At 38.4% G+C, this 22,402-nt stretch overlaps 1 protein-coding gene across 2 annotated transcripts in view; it reads right to left on the bottom strand.

The window, feature by feature from the left end:
- Positions 1-20,845, bottom strand: part of LOC122887351 (DNA ligase 1-like) — a 21,718-nt gene extending 873 nt beyond the window's left edge. Inside the window, exons 1-16 of one of the 2 annotated variants that reach the window (XM_044220460.1) lie at positions 20,731-20,845; positions 17,705-17,835; positions 16,095-16,150; positions 13,191-13,357; positions 12,687-12,859; positions 9,766-10,005; positions 7,946-8,098; positions 7,506-7,596; positions 5,396-5,445; positions 5,112-5,193; positions 3,761-4,411; positions 3,375-3,552; positions 2,533-2,903; positions 1,659-1,729; positions 1,446-1,484; positions 1-722 (exon numbers count right to left, since the gene is read on the bottom strand). The exon at positions 1-722 is cut by the window's left edge and continues 873 nt beyond it. In XM_044220460.1, the coding sequence (XP_044076395.1) occupies positions 1,446-1,484; positions 1,659-1,729; positions 2,533-2,903; positions 3,375-3,552; positions 3,761-4,411; positions 5,112-5,193; positions 5,396-5,445; positions 7,506-7,596; positions 7,946-8,098; positions 9,766-10,005; positions 12,687-12,859; positions 13,191-13,357; positions 16,095-16,150; positions 17,705-17,809 (2,427 nt within the window). In that variant the 5' untranslated portion in view covers positions 17,810-17,835; positions 20,731-20,845 and the 3' untranslated portion in view covers positions 1-722. Of the gene's footprint in view, positions 723-1,445; positions 1,485-1,658; positions 1,730-2,532; positions 2,904-3,374; positions 3,553-3,760; positions 4,412-5,111; positions 5,194-5,395; positions 5,446-7,505; positions 7,597-7,945; positions 8,099-9,765; positions 10,006-12,686; positions 12,860-13,190; positions 13,358-16,094; positions 16,151-17,704; positions 17,945-20,730 lie in introns of those variants that run through there. The other variant, XM_044220459.1, reaches the window with a different exon arrangement.
- Between the last annotated feature and the right edge of the window lie 1,557 nt (positions 20,846-22,402).

Below are 22,402 nucleotides of genomic sequence, written 5' to 3'. Positions count from 1 at the left end.
TGAATGATATAAAAACAGTTAAAAAAATTACAAAATGTTGAAAAATACATTTAGTATTTGCACTAGTATGGAAAGAACTTAGAAATATCTGATTGGTTGAATTTAACTTAAATGGGCGGAGCTTCCAATTAAAGAGTAGAAAGTAGAGCTAAACCAATAAATCAGCAGATAAGTTACAAGAAATAGCAGCACAGAAATGCCAAACTAGGTTTACGATAAGTGTCTCCATTGCATAGAGACAACATGACTTTTACACTGTAACATGTCCTGCTTAGGATGTATCTTGGTCAAAATTCTTTAAAAAAAACACAAAAATCTAAGGGATCCGAATTAAGATTGTTCATTGAAAAAAATTACAATTGGCCAGTAGATCTGATGTAATAATTTAACGATTTCTCATTTACCGATTGTCTTTTCCCCCCCAGAACAGCTCTGCCTTTGAAAACAAAAAAATAAATGTAAAAATAAAACTCCAATCTGCTGAGGGGATTTTAAGTTGTAATCATGTACAAACTGCAGGTGTATGTTAGTTTTCACAGTTTAAGAGCAAAAGACAGTGAAACATGATTGAAAACACTGATGTTCCCTTAGAAATATCTCTGAGTCGAAACGGGTATCTCCTCTCAGGAACAGACAGAAAAACCAGGAGTAAAGGCACTAACATGCAGACTGTCCGGTCCAAGATACAATCATTCTCCACTGATGTCTGATCAGAGAATACACTGGGGGAGGGAAAATCATCATTAGTCATCACAGAAGCAAAACAGATCTCTTTAAACAAGTGAAATGAGAAGGTCAAAGAATTATGTGCTTCTAAACCATTTCTGAAAAGCAATACTCCCTGAAGATCATACTTGCCAACCCTCCCGATTTTTCCTGAAAGACTCCCGTTTGTCATAAATACGGGAGAGGGCAATGAAAACTGTTCGCGCTTCGTCCTCCTCAGTGAGCGAGATGGGGAGTACTAAGAAAAACAAATACTCAAGCGAATTTCAGACGTCCTGGAAAGAGGAATTCCTGTTTCTTACAGAGGGAGGCAGGGGCAAAAAAATGAATGAAAACTGATGAATATTAGTTTATGCCAGAGATTCACGCCAAATTATTCTTTCCTGAGAATTAAAAGTATTTAACATAAAAATGCTGTACTTATTTTCATTCTTTAAGTCGCCAGAATGCAGGAAGCAAAGTCTCTGAAACTCCAATTTGTCAAGGTTGGCAAGTATGCTGAGGGTTCAGTAAGGTTCAAGCAGAACTGAAAAAAGTTTCCATCTCAGCAAATGTTTTATTTATAAATCATAGGTGAGATGATCCATGAATGGAAGCTGTCAACATTCCACATAGAAAGAAAATAATCTATTGTGAAAAGCTGCAGATCCCAATTTTAAAGGATCTAAAATGTAAAAACACAAAACCCTCGAAGAAACAGACGTTCAGTAGAAACTTACTTAATCAGAGATGATCGTCTTTTTGGAGGATTTCTTCTTCTGGAAATATCAGGGAAAAGAGTTTTGTAAAAAATAGTTTCTCTCATGCAAATTATTGTGTGATGCCCTAACCAAATGTTCTGTAAACCTTCACAGTCAAACATGGGATTTCGACTTCTAATGTAAGTATTGCTATTGAAAGTCAGATTTGTTTGTTTGTGTCCTATTTCTTACCGTACTTGGTGGAGTGTGTTCGTCTGCAGCAGCTTCTGTCTCTTCCAGTTCCTCCTTGAATCTGTTCTTCTCTGCGAACATCAGCACATCGTGAAGTTATTGTGTGTCAATTTAATATACACATCCAAAATCACAACTTTGAACCAGAGAGTTGTGCTGCAGCTTAGTTTGGTACTTTTTAACAACGTTTTTCTACCAATTAAGACAGCCTAAAGCATATCTGGTTATTTTGACAATATGGTCAATATTTAGCACACGAGAGCTAAAGACATGTTTTCCTTTCTTCTCTGACATTAAAAACACTACATTTGGCGAAAAAAGGTGAAGGAGTCTCCGCACATCAGTCAATGTAAAGCTTATAGTGGTGCCTCAACAGACAACATCTGAAGCAGCTTTTATTAACTTGCAGCAAATAAGAAGAGGAAGTGGTGGTGTGGACGTTTAAAATGTCCAGCTAATAGCTGTCTCTCGCAGGATGGACAGGTTCTTCCTCATTTAATCCATATGGCTCAGTAGTGTTCAGTGTCATCTTTCCTAACACTTTATTAGCCTTGGCCTCTGACGGTCATTTCTGAATTAGCAAACACAGGAGTAAATTAGATAACAATTATTTCAGAATTTAAAAAAATCTGATAAAGATATATACTGAGCAGGACATTTTGCAGTTGAATAAAATAAACTTGTCAGTGCTTTCTTTTTTAAGTCTGTCAAACACTCGCTGATTCTTTGGGTTTTGCACTGTTGGTCAGACCAAACTAATCTGAAGATCACTTGTCTCTCGAAAATTGTGACAATTTTCCAACATTTTACTGACTAATCAATAAAGAAAATAATTGTTAGCTGCAGCCCTGTGAACAATCAGAAGGTCTCTTACTCTTTTTCTTTGCAGATACATCTTGGCTCATAGTGATGGGAGTTGAACTTTCTGTTGTCTCCTCGCCTTTTCCAGCCTTCATCTTCTTTTTCTTCTTCTTCTTCTTCCCTTCCTTTGAAAGTGGAGACGAGACAACTTCAGGAAGTTCAGCACTCTGGCCGCTCACCACACCGCTTTCAACCTCCTCCTTCACCGATTTCTTCGTCTTTGGTGGTTGGTTTTCTTTCGAGGAATTCTCTTCTTGTTCTGTGTTTATTTTAATCTTTTTCTTCTTCTTTGGTGTCCCGTCCTCCAGGGCAGGATCAGGTTGAGGTCTTTTGGCTGGTTTTGGTTGAGGCGTCTCTTCTGCTGCCTCTTGGATCCGTTTTTGTCTGAAAAGGGCACAGTGTGCACATTATAATTTTTTTTCTGTATAAATGTTTAGTTTTTTTCTGCATTATTCCATATTATTCCTGCCTAAATATATATATATTTAATTTCCCCTTTAATATTGTAAACTTCTGCTAAATACACAGCATGTATTTCTTTTTATATTGCAAGTATTTTAAATTTTTCCTTTTTTCTATGTATGAAAAAAAAAGCATTTGGGCATTACTATGGTAAAGATATTACACTGTTTACTGTGAAAAGGGTAGGCATACTGAGTTATAGCTTCAGCCTGCAGAACATTTCTACTTGTTTTGCCCTGTTGTTTGTGTAACTATTTAAGAACTGAAATAAAAGTTAAATTCCAAAAAGACTCCAAGTCTTATTGCTGTTATTTCATTAAAAATGTACTCTTAATAACAGCGTACATATGTTGAGTTTTAAGCATTAAGATGCCAAAAATGAACTCTACTGACTTCTTTCTGCCTGCGAGATTCTTGCTTTCTGCTGCCGTCTCAGTCTGTCCTGAAGTGATGCCGCTCTTCCTCTTCATCCTTTTCTCCTCTTTCTGGAGCCTAAATCTCTTCCTCCGGCTCAGTTTCTTCCTGAGACGTTTTTTCTTTTTGGCCGAGGACAGCTGAGAAGAGTTTTCATCTAAAAAGGGGGAAAGGGAAAATGTACCGCACTTATCTCTAACAACGCCATGACAGACAGACAGACGCAGGTGTGACTCAGTGTGTGTTATTATTCCATTACACTGAACATTTCAAATCAACTAATACCGATGATTAAGGGTCAAAGCCAATTTTCTTTGAGATACAATGTAAAGAAGCAAGAAGTGAAGTATATTTTCTGACTCTACCTGCGGCCTCCAGCTTCTTTTCTGTGTCTTCGCCGCCACCTGCTGGTCTTTCATCAGACTGCACCTGCTTTTTCCTCTTTTTCTTCTTCTTTTTCTCCTCTGTTGTCTCTGCCGGACTCACAAGATTCTCCAGCGTCTTCTCCTCCTCCACTCCTACTGCCTCACTCTGCTCCTCTTCTACAGCTCTTACTTTAATCTTTTTCTTTTTAATTTTATTTTCTGAAGGAGTGACAGGAGTTCCCTCATCTTTCTCTTCCACTTCATCTCTCTCCCTTTTCCTTTTCTTAGCCTTCTTTTTTGTCTCTGATGAAGTGGCCTGAGAAATCTCCTCCTCTTCCTGCTGATCTTCCTCTTCCTCCTGTCTCTTTTTGTCTCTCTTTTTCTTCCTGGCAGTCTTGGTGGTAAGAGGAGTATCACTGGGTGAATCTATGGTGGGTGTGTCTGTGCTTGATGTATCTGCAGTTGGTGTGTCTGCATGTTTTTTGCTCTTCTTTTTCTTCTTCTTCTTGGGAGTTTCGGCATCTTTGTGAGACTCAGCAGCCTCCTGAGGCAGCAGTAGGCTGGTTTCTCGCTCGGCTTCTTCACCGTCTTCGACGTTGAGGGTGATGGAGACCTCTGGCTCGACTCGCTCCTCTGGAGCAGTCACCTTTTCTGCAAAAGAACAGAACAACACGTTCAAGAGTTTTTTTCTTTGTGTTTTTGAAAGCACAGCATGTATGAATGTAAAGAAAGAGACTTGGTAATGTTTCTAGTGTAAGAAAAACAAAGTCACAATAAAATGGCACAATCGGTGTGTTTCTAACTTTCAGAACACACAGCGAGGTGCGGACCAGTGCGATTGTCCATCTAGAATTAAAACGTGCACAACTCACACCATGCTTTATTCTTTTTCTTCTTGACTTCATCAGTTAGTCAAGAGACTTCCAGATCACCACTGATAATGAGCTTACAAAACAACATTACCATCATCTTTTTACTTATAAAAAATATTATATTTACTCCTGGTGGATACGGAAATTTGGAAGACAAACAAATGACCAAAAAATGCAATATTACAGCCAATTTTTCAAAAATAATTTTACAGTAATAAATCTGCCAGATCAACCACAGATAATATTTATGAATAACCCTAACTAATATTAAGAGATTTGAGACTACTGTGTTTTGAAAAATGAGGTTGAAAGAGTACGGAAAATTCAACCTTTATTCAACCCATTAAAAAGGTTTAAGCTAAGGTTTTATTTGGTAAAACAAAATATGTTAAAAAGGTTGATGTAACATTGTATGTTTTGGGTACAATTAAAGCATGGTGTACTAGAGAAGATTTAATTTTGGACAACAACTGTGTTACCGGTGTCAGTGATGGGGAGGTCGGTGGTGCCACCTTGGTCCTCAGGCTTCAGCGGGGATGTGAGGTCACTGCCATCTGTCCTCTGAGTGAACACACACACACACACACACACACACACACACACACAGGAAAGTAAATATAGTAATAATTAGTTAGCATCTGATTACTAATTGTTTTTGTTTATGTTTCTATGCTCTTGCCATTGTAAGGCCTGACAACACTGTAAACTTAAATCTACGTTAGCCCACAACAACAGTCCCTCAAAAAAAAATGTTTGGGGGTACCTTGGATTTCTCCTCCTCCTCTTCCTCCTTTGGATTTTCAGAGCCAGGGTCTGAAAAAGATGAAAACACAGTTGCCATTATATAGTATTTTATTAGTGCTTCAGGAGTATTTACCAAACATGACATTTAGAGACATACTGAAGATGCCCTTTATTAATCCTTAATCCAAACTACTACAGTACAGCAACAATACTGGGGAAACTAGCAACTAAATGAGGCCAAGCTGAATTTTATTAAAATAAAATGATAAGAGAACATGTACTGCATGTTTCTTCTTACAAATGTTTCTGATCCGATTCTGTGTACATAAACAAGAGTAAGACTCTACAGCCATGCTGGCAGCTCTGTGAGGCTGTACTTAGGCACAGCGCTGCTCACAATGATGTGCAGAAGGTAAAATGTTCACCATCTTAGTTTAGCATGCTAAAGCTGTTACGAATGTCAGTTTTGCAGATATTTAATAAACCAAAGTATAGGAACAATAAATATTTTCAACCTGACACTGGCAATGAACTCGAGAGCAAGATAGGCTTCTTCATATTTTAGATTCAGCTGACATCTTGGTTTGATGAGCATCTCCAGTTTTCAGTGAGTTGTCAAAAGTCTGTCCATCTTGTACTTTACTCTCTCCAAAGTCTTGCAGCATCAGAGCACTCATTTCTTTATTGTTCCGAAATTGTCATATCAGACATTTTGACTTGTCATAGCAACAAAAGCACAGGTGGAACTATTTAACGATGGCTCTGTTCCAGCAATTACTGTAATGCAACGATTAGTAATGTTATTAGTTACACCCGAGTTTGACAAATCAAAATGTCTGCGGAGAAAAATGTCTATCCAACTTTAGTTTCTTCACCAAAGTCATGAGTTGATTTCAAACACTTTGGTAAATGAGGTGATTGTGTTCCAGATGACTGCAATTCCCAGACTACTCATCAACCCCCCTTTGAGAAGATGAGTGACTAACGTTGTGGAAAACTCCTCTGAACTGCTGCCAGATCTGTTTCTCTCTGCCTTGGCAGCAATCCTTCAAACTCTTTACAGGTTTTGGCGTTGAGTCCGAGTTCCTCAAGGTAAAATCTCCAACTTTATGTCTCACATGTTCTCTTTTTTTCTTCAAATAAAATGAAATGATCCAAACGCTCTGTGTTTAAACAGCTTTTTGTCGACAAAAAGGAAATACAGTATGTTTCTTTTTCTCTGAAACAAAAAGGAAAAAAGAAATGCAGCATACGCCTGTCCTGAGTAGGAAACTACTTACACTGTGATTCACTTTTGGAACGGCATTTCAAGATTGGTAGATAACTTTTAAAGGTCTGTTCATCTAAATTACAAAAAAAAAAAAACTAAACACAAACCCAAATATTTTCTCACTTATGTACATACTGTCAACAGTTGTCATAGTGACTATTTTTCCAGTATAAAGTAGCTCCAATAAAAACATTACCAGCAAGTTCTGTGTTCTGTTATTCAGAGTAACTAGGGCACTGCTAAACATTTCCTAGTTCCAGCTTCTTAATTAAGAAGATATGCTGCTTTTCTTTATGTGATGGTAAAATGAATGTATCAAGGTTTAGGTGGACAAAATAAGCTATTTGGTGGTGTCTTCTCGGGCTTTGGGAAATTGTGAAGGCAGTTTTCGGCTTCTTTGTTTAGGACATTTTATAGAACAAACGATTAATTGATTCATCAAGAAAATAATCTTCAGATTAACTGAAAATGAAAATAGTTGACAGAAATATTTACTTAACCCCCCTCCCCCCAAAAAACAAAACAAAACAAGGTCTTATTTGATTTTTATGCCTGTGCAACAACAGGTAATGGTAAAAGGCAACGAACCTGGACACATCATACCGTCTGATTGTCAAGCAACCTTTCTGTTTAGATTTTCATAACAGAAAACCATCATTTGGTCTTTCCATCAGCAACTTTGAAATCTGCTGCAGAGGCTGGAAAAAAAACCCAAAAAGCAGCTACACTGAACCCTCTGAGCAGTTTCTTCACAACAGCTTGTGATTCTTGTCAGTGCGGTGAGAAAGAGACTGAAAAGATGCCATACATAACATGTAAAGAACAACCTGGTTATCAAACGTCTATTGGTTGTTCATACCTGCAGGGGGCGGGGCTTCACTCTCTGACGGCTGGTCATTGGTCTCCTGAGCTGTCAGGTCGAATGTGGTGGGCTCGGCCTGGCTGGGCTTCTGCAAGAGGAATCAACAGGTCAACAACAGTCTCCAACACCAGACATGAAGAGTTTCTCAGATGATTTTTTTCTTCGTTATTTCTTTCTTTTTTGCTTCATTTCATTTCTTATCCTCCCCCCCATGACACAGTCTAGTCAGTGTTGAAAACAAAAAGCTGCAGGTTTTCCTATTCTAATTCTAATTTAAACGATGTGGACATTTGCTAGAAAATGAGAACCAGAGATATGTGACCAACATGCCACTAGTATATGAACACACACAGGTTTTGGGGAAAGTAAGGAACAAAAAGGATACACAGGTTCTGTCCTCTAAATATTAAATCTATAAATATCAACCAACACTGCACCTTTGCAGCGCTGCCTTCTTCATCTTCTGAGGAATCTGCCTCACTGGCCTCCTGAGTGGAGGAAGGTGCGGCCTCTGTTTGACTGGCAGCTGCCTGTTCAAATGCAGAGGTTTCATCTTTGACCTCAGAGGCGTCCGTGGCTGCTTCTGTCTCCTGAGGAAGGAAAACCGAGCAGAGTGAAGACCAATTTAGGCTGGATGATACTGAACAAAAAATAAAATCTAAAAATATACACATTTTTCCCCCGCTTTTTTTCCTGTAGGGATTAAATGATAATTTCAGTTTAATAGAACTAGGGTCTTTCATAGTTTTGCTCTTTATTTCTACCATATTTCTAAGACTTTGGCGAGTACAATTTTATCACAACTACATCGAGAAGTCAGACAGGTCAACAAATATGATAAGTCAGGTGGTGAGAGAGGTTTAAACAAGTGCACAGCTACAAGAAGTCTGGAAGGTCAAAGTTGTACCACAAAGTCAGTCTGTCAACTGTGTCGTTCACTGTACACCTTTGTTTTCTCTCCCAAATAAGTTTGTCTAACGCGGGGTTTTGTTTACAACCTGTCTACTGTGTTGCCCTGTCTGACTTCTTTTTAGTGATGTTGCCGCATTCCCAGATCTGAGAAAACAACATGGTGTGTAAAAATTTATTTACACTTGTTATTAGCACTGATCAGAAGGATGGCCAAAACAACGAAAATAAGACCCATGTTGTAATAAATCAGAATTATTCTTTAAGATACACGTGGAAAAATGTATGTTTTGGCACTTTAAATTCAAATAGATCTGCTGTATGATCAGTAACTTCATGAGATGGTAAAGCAGAGAGTTTGGAGTAGACTTCTTGTCAGTTTTGAAATGACTCTGAGACACAGAGCATCCTTGTGCAAAACTCTTAACTCTGTAAATTATGTTTTTTTTATTTAGTGTGCAGCCCTGGGAGCAGCTGAAGTTAATGCCAATTGGCAGCAAACTTTAAAAATCTTGTTTAAATAATAACTAAATATCCATAGCAGCTTGTCGGGGTTCACTGTCTTACGAAGACAAAGAAGTTTAAAAAGACAACTGGCTTGTTGCTCACACAAATGAACAGCAATCTGAACTTTTTCTTTCCTGCCAACAACAGGTATGGTGACATTTAATCCCAAACCTCCACATGCCAGAATATTCTTAGAAAACTTCATGACTAAGCAAAGAACTGCTTGCAGTGTTTCCTACTGGAAACTAAATAGCCCAAACAATGCACCTCAGCCAGTCGCAATCCTCTGCTAAATAAGCTTCAGATGTGAGAGGCTGAGCTGAGGGAACGGAGGCTCGGCTGCGCCAGGAATCAACCAGCACCCCTGTTAGTCTTCCTTTTATGAATATTGGTTAAAAGTAAATAACATTTCTGATCATTTCTTTAACTTTAGTGGAGTAGGACGAGAATGTACAGTACAGGTAGCTGTTAAAGACAAGCTGTCTGGTGGCTCAAATGTAGGACAAATTAAAACAGTGGACACAAACAATTCACCAAAAGAATTAAACTGTTACATCTTCAGAGAGGTTAGAGTGATATCCTCTCCTGTACGAGGGTAGGAAAAAGTAAATGCAGCCGCTGAGAGCAGAGAAAAATAGGAGAAAAACCTGATCAAAACATTAAAATTCCTTAGACAGGTAGGAAGACTTCAGTGAAAATTATAAACTGCCAAAACTGATAAAGATATGAAAATCTTGGCAGCTCTTTAAAGTAAAATAGTTAAAGTAAAACATGTTTTATGTTTGTTGGAGGAAGGAGCTTACACAACCACATACTTTGGATTCAGCCTCGGGTCACTAACCTGTTTTGGCTCATCGTCGTCCTTTTTATGCTCCTTACTGATCTCGCTGGCTAAACTGGAGGCCACGGCTGGATCAGGGGCCATGAGCTGCTCCTCAGCCTGCTCAGAGGCAGCTTGTCTGGGGTCGACCAGGCTGGAGCCTCCCTGTGTGGGTTCAAGCACTTCCTCAGAGTCGGAGGAGTTGGAGCAGGAACTTTCTGCCTTGTTAGACGCCTCAGCAGACACTTCAACAGGAGCTGACTGCAAAATATGTACAAGCAGACACTTAGAACTGCTAATAAGGCTAACAGACGTGTCCCCACTACATTGGTTTGAGAAAGCCAAGACATTTGAGCATCTTTTTTTCAGCTCCCTGCAATGGCATTAAAAAAAGGATAAGGTTGACAATAACCTGTTTTTATTATTGTCAAATCCCATGAAAAGACCAAAACCAACAATGCGTCATTTTCCCAATACTTTCTGACTGCCCTGCCCTGTCTGGGGGCTCCTACTGAAGATGTAAAACTGGTCATGAACGTATACAGTCATTTTTAAAAAATGACAACAGCTGGGTACTTTAGTTTTTAGCAAACGTTAACTCAAACTAGAATAAATAGTGCATTTGTTGGGGACTATTTTCAGTGACTTATTTACGGCACTAGGAGTTTGGGTGCGATTGAGTTAAAATAAAGTGTGTGTGTTCATGGCAATGAAGGAACATGTCATCCAGTGCAACAATGTGGCTCACTGATGTGTTTTTAATAGTTTTTGGACAACAATGGAACTCAATGGCACAGAGGAATAAGATATATGAGGGTTTGGAAACACACACAATACTTGTTAGTAGAATCAGTTATTTTCCAACTGAACATTGTGAAACTACTAAATCAAAAGTATGAGGAAAAAGTATCACAAAATGTTTGGCAGATTACGTTACTCTTGTCCTTTGCATGCGGGCCAGATTTAATTTGACCAGCTGGAGGTAGGAGAACAAAAGAAACTAACAGAACAAAGATGTTTCTACTGAACAGAATTAAAAGCAGACAGAGTTTTTGTTGTAAAGACCAGTGCAGTAGTGTGGTGCTGTATTTGTCTTGGCGGAGATAAAAAAAAAAAATCTGTAAAAACCACAACTCCTCTGCTGTCAGACACAAAGCAAAGTAATCAGGTTTTGTAGACAGAACCACAAAGAGCCACTAACACACTAACAGAATCACATACACAATTTGTGTCGGAAGATTATCATTCTGTCACACACAGAGTTTATGTTGAAACAGCATTATCTACTGCATCACTGGGCCAACAGAAAAGAACAGAGACAAGACTTGGACACACACACTTGAAATAACAAACGAGTAAACTAACAGATACAGGACAGACGAGTAGACATGAAATGTGTGTGTGTGTATTTCAGAGGCATATAATAACACTGAAGCTACTGTCCATCTATCAGCACATTATTACAGTGACTAGACAACAGCTATGTGTGTGTGTGTGTGTGTGTGTGAGAGTGGTGGTTTCCTGCACACATATTCAAGACCAGTTGCTATTTGCCACTTCTTTTTTTAGTTTCTCCATCATCATTTACCATTAATTAGATCTGATATATTGTAGTGTTGAATGTTGTGGTCATTTTTCTCTCTGCAGCCTCCTTATGTGCTGTAGTTTAATTCATTTTGAGATCCTGGATTTTTGGAATGTGTGGACTGTAAATCTTTTTTTCCCATGGAGGTATCTTACGTTAGCTGATTTTCTTTGAGGTCTACTTTGGATTACATGTGTACTTTATTGTAAAAACTGTGATCTGTTCTCAAGCGAGCCGGATGAAACAGACACGAAATGTGTTGCTCGCTCTTCCACTTGCAGAAAACGCTTAAATCAATTAATTTTACTTTACCTAACTACTGTATACTACTGTGCAGAGGATTTAGCTCTGATCCCAATTCGAGTCCTTTAAGAATGGGTATCCAATCCAATACTCTACCTAAATGTTGTTTAAATATGTATCTGACACACTGAAATAAAAACAGCTGTAGAAAACTAAATCTGACAACTTATTTTTCACGAGCTACTTGATCCAAATACTGAGGTGCTGATTCAAAACTATAAAAGTTTATAAGCTTAAATTACTGATATGATATGAATTAAGGTTAACTGGGGCAATGCGACGAAACTGACGTGATCCGCTAGATTATTTTATTAGCAGGGACTCCTCAGTAAAGAAAGGATCAGAATTTGATCAAATTAGTTTCAGCCGATAGCGACCCATTAAAATATGTCAGGATCCAACTGGAAACAAATTCCTGTATGCATGTCATAATAACAATTTGTTATATCCTTGTATTGTTAGCAAGAAAACAAGAGAAATGCTCTTTGACATGTAAATCTGACTTGATGCCACACAGTGTCTGTTCTGCAGATATGGACACAGCCGCCCACTCTTTGTTCCTGCAAATGTCAACAGGGTGCCAATCTCATCTCCTGGCAACGGTGGTAAACAGCTGCACTTTGACTAAAAAAGGACTATGCAAGCAGCATACAAGCGGATTGTAAGAACAAAAAAAAAAAAAAAAGTGTGAAGACATACCAGATTAGTGGGAGGGGGATACCATCAAACTCTGGTTCAAATTTGAATAAATACAGTGTGAAAACAAAAAGGAAATTTAACCTTCTCTCTTTTCATTTGGTGGCTGCCGCTTCATGGCAGCAGCTGAGGGTTTAATGCTCAAGGTTGCTCAGGTTGAGGGAGAGGACAGCGTCACTCACTTTCCATTCCGCACCCTCAACTTCTCAGATGGTTCAGGGATTCAAACTGGTGATCTTCCAATCATAAGCCTGCTTCTCCCACTTCTAAGTTACTGCTGCCATGTAAGTATTGCGTGTATGTTTCAGCGTATCTGTCAATACACTGTTGTATGTTGAAGGTGATGTTCTCTGCTCACCTCTTGCTCTGTTTTTGTTTCTTCCTCCTCCTCCTCCTCCTCCTCCTCCTCTTCTTCTTTCTTTTCTTCTTCTTCTTCTTCACTGTCAGAGGAGCTGGAGCGCTCACTGTCTGAGTTTGTTGTTTTGGTTTCACCTGCAGGATGCAGCAGCTGCTCAGAGACTGTCTCAGCGTCTGTTATGGACACACAAAATACATGTAATGGTTTAGGGGTATGGTTAAAACTTATAAATTAGAGAGAAACTTAAAAATAGTAATTATACGAAATTGGGCAAAAAATAAACTAATCTTGTAAACATGTGCAAATAACTACAATTATCTAAATATAAATAATGAAACTATAAGCTCTTGAAAAAGTCAAAAATAACAACACTGACTAGAACTACTAGATATAGTCTAGAATAATCAATAAGCAGTCAGTCAGACAGGTGAATGAACAGAAACGACATACATACTGTCAAGGAAAAACAAAACACACAATCAAACAAACAAAATGAACACTTACGAAGTGGAGGTTTGGCATCCACATTATTTTCCTCTGTGGTGTTGGAGAGTTTGGCGTCTGCGGCTTCTTCTTCTTCACTGGTGGCGGGTTCTGCTTTGATGCTCTTCTTCTTCAAAGTAGTGGAGTCTTCCGTCTCCTGCTTGGCATGCTGAGCTAGAGAGCAGAGCCTACAACACACACAAACACAAATTTTAAATTTCATTTCTGGCTGATTTTGGAAAGTGATCATTAAGGTGGCATTCAAACATAAAGACTATTTTCCTATAATCAGGTATTTATATAAGATTATAAAATACTGGCCAAGGAATCAAGTGTTTTTGGTCCGGATTCCGAGCAAAGTCCTTTAATATTAAAATCTCCTATACAGTTCCAATACTTATATTTACCTAAATGTTGATTAAATATGTATCTGACACATTGAAATAAAATAGCTGTAGCCTTCTAAATTTGGTAAACCTTATTTTTCACAAGCTTCTGGATCCAAATACTGAAGGCCCTGAGTCAAAACTATTTAGTTGATTAGCTTAAATAGCAAATTATTTATCACATTCACACTAATTTTCATATGCAGTGAAATGCTCGCAGTGTAGAGCCCGGCTGTCATTAAGGAGACTCACTTCTGGTTTAGCCCTAACTTGGATGGGGATAAAATGATTTAATCGTGCGGCTCTTCTAGACTTTCCAAATGTTATTGGACTGAATGGATCAAATTCGGATAGTGAAATGAGTCATTTCGCGGGGGCTGTGTCCACCGTTTTACAGCCGCTTCTTTCACAATGTAAGTCTATGGGAAAAAGTCTTATGGGGCCAGTGTGCATCATGTGACAGACCCGGAAGCTGTAATTTCACAGTTTGGCCACTATGTCAAATTGGCTTGAAAGGCCGGAGCACTTCCGTGGGGCTTGGTCGACACGTACCGCTCTCTCACCATGGATGTATGTCTCTCACCCACATCCACGCTCTCGTCGGCACCGGTCAACCTAACCCACAGAGGTGGTGGGCGGGGCATTCAGAGAGCCAGAATTTCTCAATGAGGGAGAAAGAGTAAATGTGCTTCCAGCCCCCTTTCTTTTTTTAAATTTTTATGTGGGAAATGTTTAACAAAATATTAATCATAGCAGAGTATTTTTACATACTTTAAAACATATCTGGAGGGGAACTTTAAAATAAATTGTGGATGGTGGTGAAGATCTGGGAAAACAAAAATAAGTAAGCAATCTTAGGAAAGACGTGTTGCTTTCTTTGAGAAGTTTAACTTCCAAATTCACAGTTTAATGGACATCTGATGTTGCATGTAATGTGTCATTTTCTGTTAGTATAAAGCGGTTAAGTATGTTGATTTTTTTGGACGCTAACTGCTAAAAACAGTAAACTGTTTTAAACACTAGTGTTTAGGAAGCCAAGTTTAACCTTTCTGACGGCTCATGAAACCGACCAGGGGCCAAATCATCTGTCAAGCAGCCAAGATTTACAGATATTTGTGAATGTCATAATGAGGAACTCGAAGAGAGTCTGAACAATGTGAACAACCAGACAAAAATAATCCTGACAGGGGAATGTGTGTGTGTGTGTGTGTGTGTGTGTGTGTGTGTGTGTGTGTGTGTGTGTGTGTGACTGATGAGCAGAAGGAAGAATTAGTTCAACTTGAAAACATACTTGGACGAGCTACCGAACTGTGGGATTTACGGTTGTTGGAAAAGGGGGGTTTGTCTTAAATTTGGGCTGGCCAGTATAACTGTCATTGACTAGCTTTGATTTGTATTATTCTAGTGTAAGATTCACGGTGAGAAATTATAGACATGAGCTGAGGTCATTCATTCCCATCATTTATCTGCTGCCCGTTTAATCCTCTTCAGCATGGCGGGGATTTGAAGCCAATCCCAGAATGCACTAGGCAGAGGGCCAGGCAGTCAGTCAGTCACACACAGATATTTGTTTCACTATCCCCGTGGGGGACAGTCATTGACATAATACTTTCCCTAGCCCCTTAACCTAACCTTAACCATCACAACTAAATGCCTAACCTTAACCTAATTGTAACCTGTACCTTAAGTCTCAAAAAACCCTCAAAAAGCAGTCTCTTTGTCCCCACGGGTTAGTGTGCATTCAGGTTAGAGTCCCCATCGGGACATAAGAACATGAAACACACACACGCACGCGCGCTACTAGTCACATCCTGTTGATACAGACAGTTTGGAGTCTCCAGTCCACCTAAGCTGTGTGTCTTTGGACTGTGCTACCTCGCAAAAAGCAAGGTCATGAAATCCAATGATAAAAGAAAAACACAGGAGTAACTGATGTTGAATCATTATGCATGAAATAAAAACCACGAAGCGCTAATAGAAGTTCACAGCAAATAAAAGATACTTTATGCTCCCATAACCGTCATCACAACCACAAGATCATCAAGTTCGCTTAAAAAGGATCCAACAAGTGTTGTTTCCATTTTGGACAGATATTCAATTCTATATTAAACCTATGCATGCTCAATGTTACACCCAACTGCATAGTAAATAATATGATCTACATGCACGTACACGTGCATAATGTACAATATTATTGGGCACTATCATTGTACAGTGTGTGTTCAATATATATTAGTGTTAGAGAGGAGGGTCCTAGTTTTAGTTCAGTCTCTATTGTAGTTTAATGTTTTTAATGCTTTTTACTGTATTTTGTTTCTTACCTATGTCCTTGAGTGTCCTTACCTCATTTGTTTTCATGATTTATGTGACTTGGCTGCACTGGTGTTAAGTATTTTATCATAATCTATCAATGTATGACATTTGAGAAAGTTGATATTTAAACCTGTTTTTTTTTTTTTTTTTTTTTTACAAACAGCTAAAATGTATGATTAATTAGAAAGGTAGGGACTTCCTGTACAGTGTAACATTTCTGACTTACTTCATCCAGCCTGTGTAGATATCATGTAGGTTGGAGCTCTGCTCTGGTGTCTCCACCTTCACAAACACACACAAACAAACACATTAAAACTTTCTTAGCAGTCACCATCTTGAAGCCACATTTTCCCTGTAATTATAATCACTTCGATAGAAGAAAAAAAATATGTTGAAAAGGGAAATAGCAAATTTCCTGTGGTTCAGGAATGCTTCCACTTTGATGCCACACGCACCCGGAAATGAATCCATGCAGCAGCGTAACTACATAACTGCCAACGTGAGACTGGGGATTCAAAGTTTGGATGGTAAAAGGTGTTCACAGTATTAAAAAGACAGCGCCTCTGTGGGAGCCTCTGAGAACGATGGTAGGTCTGAATTTTGAGAATGTGGTCTTCCTAAAACTCTTGTCAGCAACTTTGGATGACGATATTTTTAGCACATGAGCCTGAAACTTGTTACTGACCAAAGCTCATGTTTCACCATAGCAGACATAAGAAATAGCAAATTGTAATCTTAGTGCCGGAAAAATACAATGAAAGCGACATTATGTTGGGTGCATTATTAAAAAAATACAACTATTTTTGTAGCAGAGCAACACAGTGAGTTCCCTTAGGTTTGATCATCTAACCAGCCTGAACAGTTCATATTAGAAATTAATTTTTCAATGAAATTTGTCTTATGGAATACACTGAAAAAATTAAGTAAGACATGAAACTGAGCAGTGAGTAGACTTTTTTTTTTTTTACAGTCTCTGAGCACGTTTGATTGCATCATGTATAATGCATATGTATTCTGGACATTTTCAGGCTGCTACTAACAATTGTTGTTATCATCAATTAATCTGGAGATTATGTTTTTGATTGATCAATTAATCATTTGGTCTATAACACATCAGAAAACAGTGAAAATTTTCCATCACAACTTCCTAGAGCCCCAAGTGGCATCATCAAATGTCTTGTTTTGTCCAACCAACAGTCCAAAATCCAAAAAATATTGAATTTACTATAATGTAAGACACAATCTCACTTTTGAGAACCTGGAACCACTTCGCATTTCTGCTTGAAAAATGACCTAAACCATTAATTGATTATCAAAATAGTTATTCATTTTCTGTCGATAGACTAATCGATTAATCAAGTATCATCATTGCAGCTCTAGGACATTTAGAGAAAAATTAACAACTTTTATCACTAAACACTACAAAAATGTAAGGAGGTTATGAATGGGGTGTCAGTGTGCAGTAGCAGGCCTGCAGCAGGGCTGTTTTTATGGCAATGCAGCTCCTGTAACATAATGTTCTTTTCCTCCAGGAGGCCTGAACAAGGAGCCATGTGCTGTAACACACACACACACACAACACACACACACACACACACACACACACACACAGAGCTGACCTACAGCTCACTGACTGCAACACTGGAGCAAAAATCACATTTATATTTAATTCAGGTTCTTATATATTATGCATAACGCGCATGTCCGCTCAAGAAATTGCAATAAAATCATCAAATATGATCAGAATTAACAAACATTAGCGAGGTAGAATCCAGTCAGCTCGTTTCTACACTGAATCAGGCTGTAAACGTTGAGGAATCAGACCAAACTTCTTACCTGGGAAACGTGTTTTTGCAGCACCTTGGCAGCCTTTTGGTAGCCGTTCACCTTCAGGTGCTGGTAGATTAAAAGCAGCAGCGCGTCGTCCTCCTCCGAGGCCATGCTGTCCGACTGACACGACTGCAAAACTGGATCAAAACCGGAATATTATTGCGGAGTTATTAACAGTTCAGTTCATGCTCGCTATTCAGCGTGCGGCCATGAGCGCTGACGACGCCCCCCTCGAGATGCATCATGGGAAGTGGAGTTTATTTAAGGGTGCAATTGACAACGACCACAAAAACATCTTCTGAAATTAGTTGTATTATTAATATGAAGTAAAATGGACCAATGAGACATCTTAGAAGAATATTAGGCCTATGAAAATGTAATATTTAAATATTATAGTTACAACATAGGAAGACTAATATATTTTTTATTTTTTTTATTATTTATTATAACATACTTTGAAATTAATTTCTTCTTCGTTATTATTCATCTTATTTCTCAGTTTATTGGTTTAATAGGAGGCTCATGGCCTTTGCTAATGAAGCAAAAAGCAATTCAAAATTGGAATCCAATTTAAAAAGGAAACAAAGTACATTAATTGTAACATTAATAATTTAAAAGTAGCAGTCAGCAGTCAATTAATGGACTTAGGAAATATTTAATAGGATTTTTGACATTAATAACCCACCATGCTCCAAAAAATCTAACATGTTTTCTCACTCAAACTCAGCCACCACCAAAACTCTCCATTTTGCACATTTTCATACTATTGTCAAAACTGTTAAATTTACGTTCAAAATAACTAAAAATAACTTAAACTAAAAATGAAATACTTGTGCCAGGTGGGGAAAGGGGGCAAGTGAGGGGCAATCCAGAACATTTTGTAATTGTATGGGACGATGTGGCATTTCACCATCGCTTCCAGTCACAGAGTGGTTTACAGCCCGTCCCAGGATGGTGTCAGTTTTACTCTCCATTCCTCAACCCCACAGAGGAAATGTTGTCCTCATGGAGGTGGAAAAGTTTATCACCACACCAGCCACATGATCAGATGTCCCTCTTGGACACAATGAATGCTGGATGTCTGGACATATCTGCAGAAGATTGCCAGGCATGCAAAAAGATCCTTGTGATGTAGATGAGAACTTGTGGCCAAATGCACAACACAGGGTTGTTTAGCACTGTTGTCTTTCTATATCTGTAGCTGTCCTATACATGTATGTACACTATAGTGAATAACTATAGTTTTGTATCACATTACTGGAAGGTTTGATTTTGTGCCCTTGGAATTAGTCGATGCAAAAATGGCACCAAAAAAAAAAGTCTATTGAAGCTTATTGCAACATTTCTGACTAATTTCTGTGACATATGCTGTAAGGTAGCACAATCCATACTTTTACAAAGACAATAGTGACACTAATTGTAATGCTTCCTGTTGTTAGTGATTTTTATGGTCAATATATAATGAGGGGACAAACAGATGTTACTGTTGTCAGTGTTCGGGTACAAGAGTTGATCCTGCATTACTGTATTTTGGATGTGAGATGAACTGTTGCGCTGCGGAGCTGCATGTTTTGAAAAAGTGACCTTGTATAGAGAAATGTGACTTAATATTTGTAAAAAACTAAAAACAAAACTGTAATTACCAGTACCTCTTTATGGAAGCCCATTTTGGCCAAGACAATAAAAAAATAGCTGAGATGTTAGGAATAGAAAAAATAAAAATACTCATGGAGAATCAAAATTATGAGAGACTAAGTCAAAATGATGAGTTTGTGCGTCTCTCTTCGGTTCATTGTCCTTGAAAAAGTAAAAGGCTCGGACATACTTTCCGCGTTCCAGCTGCGGTCACGCGGACACACTCGTGGTTTCATTCATACTACAATGAAGGTCCGCGTAGGTCTGGCGTTCCACACTTCAGAATATTTGCAGCAAAGTATAGCGGCATGTTACAGATTGGGCTGCAGCAACATGTGACTGATTATCCCTGAGGTGTGACCAAGCTGTAGGGAGTAGCCTGCAGCCGGAGTTTGTTGCCTTCCTGTCCCAAGCACAGTGTGCGGACATAGCGCAAGAGTGATGGATGATTTGGAACTTCACACTGTGTCTGGGCGCCATTGATGGAAAGCATGTACAAATCACACAAATCAAAGCACCTCCAAAGTCCGCTGGCAACTGCTTCAACTGCAAACGGACCCAGGCCATTGCTAGTTGGTGCGCTTGCTATGCATACAGTCCGTGTGGTCACAAATTTTGGGCTGCGCACGGACGTCCGGATGGCGACATTTACGTCACGCGGACCCTCGTGGACGCGGAAAGTATGAATTAAGCTTAAGTCTCATAAGAGGAGATCATATTCCAAAATATGTTTCCCAAAGAGAGATGTTTTGGATCGACAGGATCCCCACAGGCCTCAATGACAGTAAATCTTTCTTGTAATGTTTGAATTTTGATGCGTGATACAGCAGCTGTACAGCAACTGATTTGTATTTTTGAGGCTGAGCATCCACTTGGAACGCACACTGGCTGCCTTTTTTTTGATATTAAGTCTTTTTAAGTCAAAAGTTTGACGTACTGTCTCATAATTGTGACTTAGCATCTGATAATTTTGACCTACAAAGTAACATTTTTGACATACTACCTCATACTTTGACTTAGTAGCTCAAAATTTGGGCTCAGAAAGAAATATTTTGACTTTGTGTCTTATAATTTTGACTCATGAGTATTTCTTTTTATTCTCATTCTCAACTTTTCTTCTTTTTCCTTTTACTGGCAAAATTGGCTTCCTTAACCTTCATGAATAAATCCCTAAAGACCCATGATAACAACCATGAATCCTATAAGTCTTTGCATTTAAATGAAGAATTAATATTGGTTTAAAAGAGAAATTAAGGACATTAAAGGGCTAAAATAGTGTGTTTCAAGTATGGGTTAACTACTGTTTCTTTTCTAAAGGAGCTACAACAACATCTGGCAACATTGCTTCATGTATTGCTCACTGCCAGTGAATCAGGCTTTAATAAATCACACATCACCTCTATCACCGCTTTGGTTTTTGGAAACTTGGAGCTAGATGCGGGGAGGCTCTCCAAAACGGGCAGGTGGTCCCACTGCAGTCCAGGCTGTTTGAATTTTTCAAATAGAGACAAATTGTTTGAATAAATAACACATGTCAAAAGAAATAGTAAGACCTTAAATGGTGTTAGAAGACATCCTTTTCTCCAGGACAAAAGTTTTCCCTTCATTCTTTCTGCCTAATTTAAGTTTAGGTGTTTTAAATAACCACTGTCAATTATCCACCCATCATCCTTAACAAGTCAAAATTAGGGACAACAGGATTTCTGTTCATAACTTTCAAAATAAAAGCACAGACACACAGAGGAACCAGCTGCAACATGACTTGAGTTTTTACAAAGCCTTTGTGCAGCTCGAACCAAGCGGAGAAAATAAATGTGAATATATAAATGTGACCCTGCTGTGTTTTCCCCTCCAAACTCTCCTTTCCTTATTATATACCACTTATTAGCAATGCAGGCCTTTGCAGAATGCTACAGCTGCCAGAAATGCACAAATTATCAAAATATTTCTCCCAGTTTAATTGAAATCATGCTCTCTACCTAATATAATAATCTAATAAAATAATATAATAATCAGGGAAATATAATGTAGTCGTTATCATCAGGGGTGGGTATCACAATACAATACCTAAGTACCGATACCAAAACAACACATTTCTGATACTTTTAAGGAAAATAAACATGTTTTTCTTCAAAACTCTTCTTTAAAATTAGATTAATTAAATTTAGATGCCAAAATTCTCAAATGCTAAATATTGTCTAAACACGAGCGGCTGTACAGAAACTGTTCCTAAATAAAATAAAGTCTAAAACTGTCTTTTTTTTATTATTATTATTTGATAAGATCAGGTTCTTCCACAAAACCTCACTATTCCAGTCAGAAGGAGTGCTCAACTCAATCACTGATTTTCTTTTGAACTGACAAACTGTTTTCCTCACAAACGATGGTATTTGCAGCAGTCTTTACATTTGTAGACTAGCTCTGTGAATAACATCTGAGATTACATGTAAATCTGACTGTTTTGTTTGGTTGTATATCTATAAATGTAATATTACTTGATAGGGTTAATTGATGTCTATACACATCTGCACAGACACTTCCTGACCTAATACATGACTTTCTGTGGACTGATTAATACCAATTATATATTTCACATGTTTGTATTCATACTTTTAAAAATGTTTTCTTTCCCTTTGTACGCCTTTTTTTTTGTTAAAGCCCAATTGATTCAATGCAATTCAATTAAACTTTATTTATATAGCGCCAATTCATAACAGAAGTTATCTCATTGCACTTTTCCTATAGAGCAGGTCTAAACTGTACTCTTTATAATATTATTTACAGAGACCCAACGTATGCCACCATGAGCAAGCACTTGGCGACAGTGGCAAGAAAAAAAACTTACCTTACCACTTACTTACCACATCCACAGATCCAGTCTCTGCAGCTCCGGAGGCAGAAATACCTGCTGAAAGCGACAGAAGGAGAGAGGAGAGCGACGAGAAAGCACAAAACTACGGGAGAGAGAAGATGTCAAGTTAGTAACATGCAGTAATGGGATAGAAATGCATACAGATGGAGAGAGGAAAGAGGTGCATCATGGGAAGTCTATAGCAGCAGAACTGATGG

Source organism: Siniperca chuatsi, linkage group LG13 (genome assembly GCF_020085105.1).
Source record: "Siniperca chuatsi isolate FFG_IHB_CAS linkage group LG13, ASM2008510v1, whole genome shotgun sequence".
Classification (NCBI taxonomy): Eukaryota; Metazoa; Chordata; class Actinopteri; order Centrarchiformes; family Sinipercidae; genus Siniperca; species Siniperca chuatsi.
The sequence above is the reverse complement of the archived record's forward strand: the minus strand, read 5'-3'. Positions and strand labels throughout refer to the sequence as shown.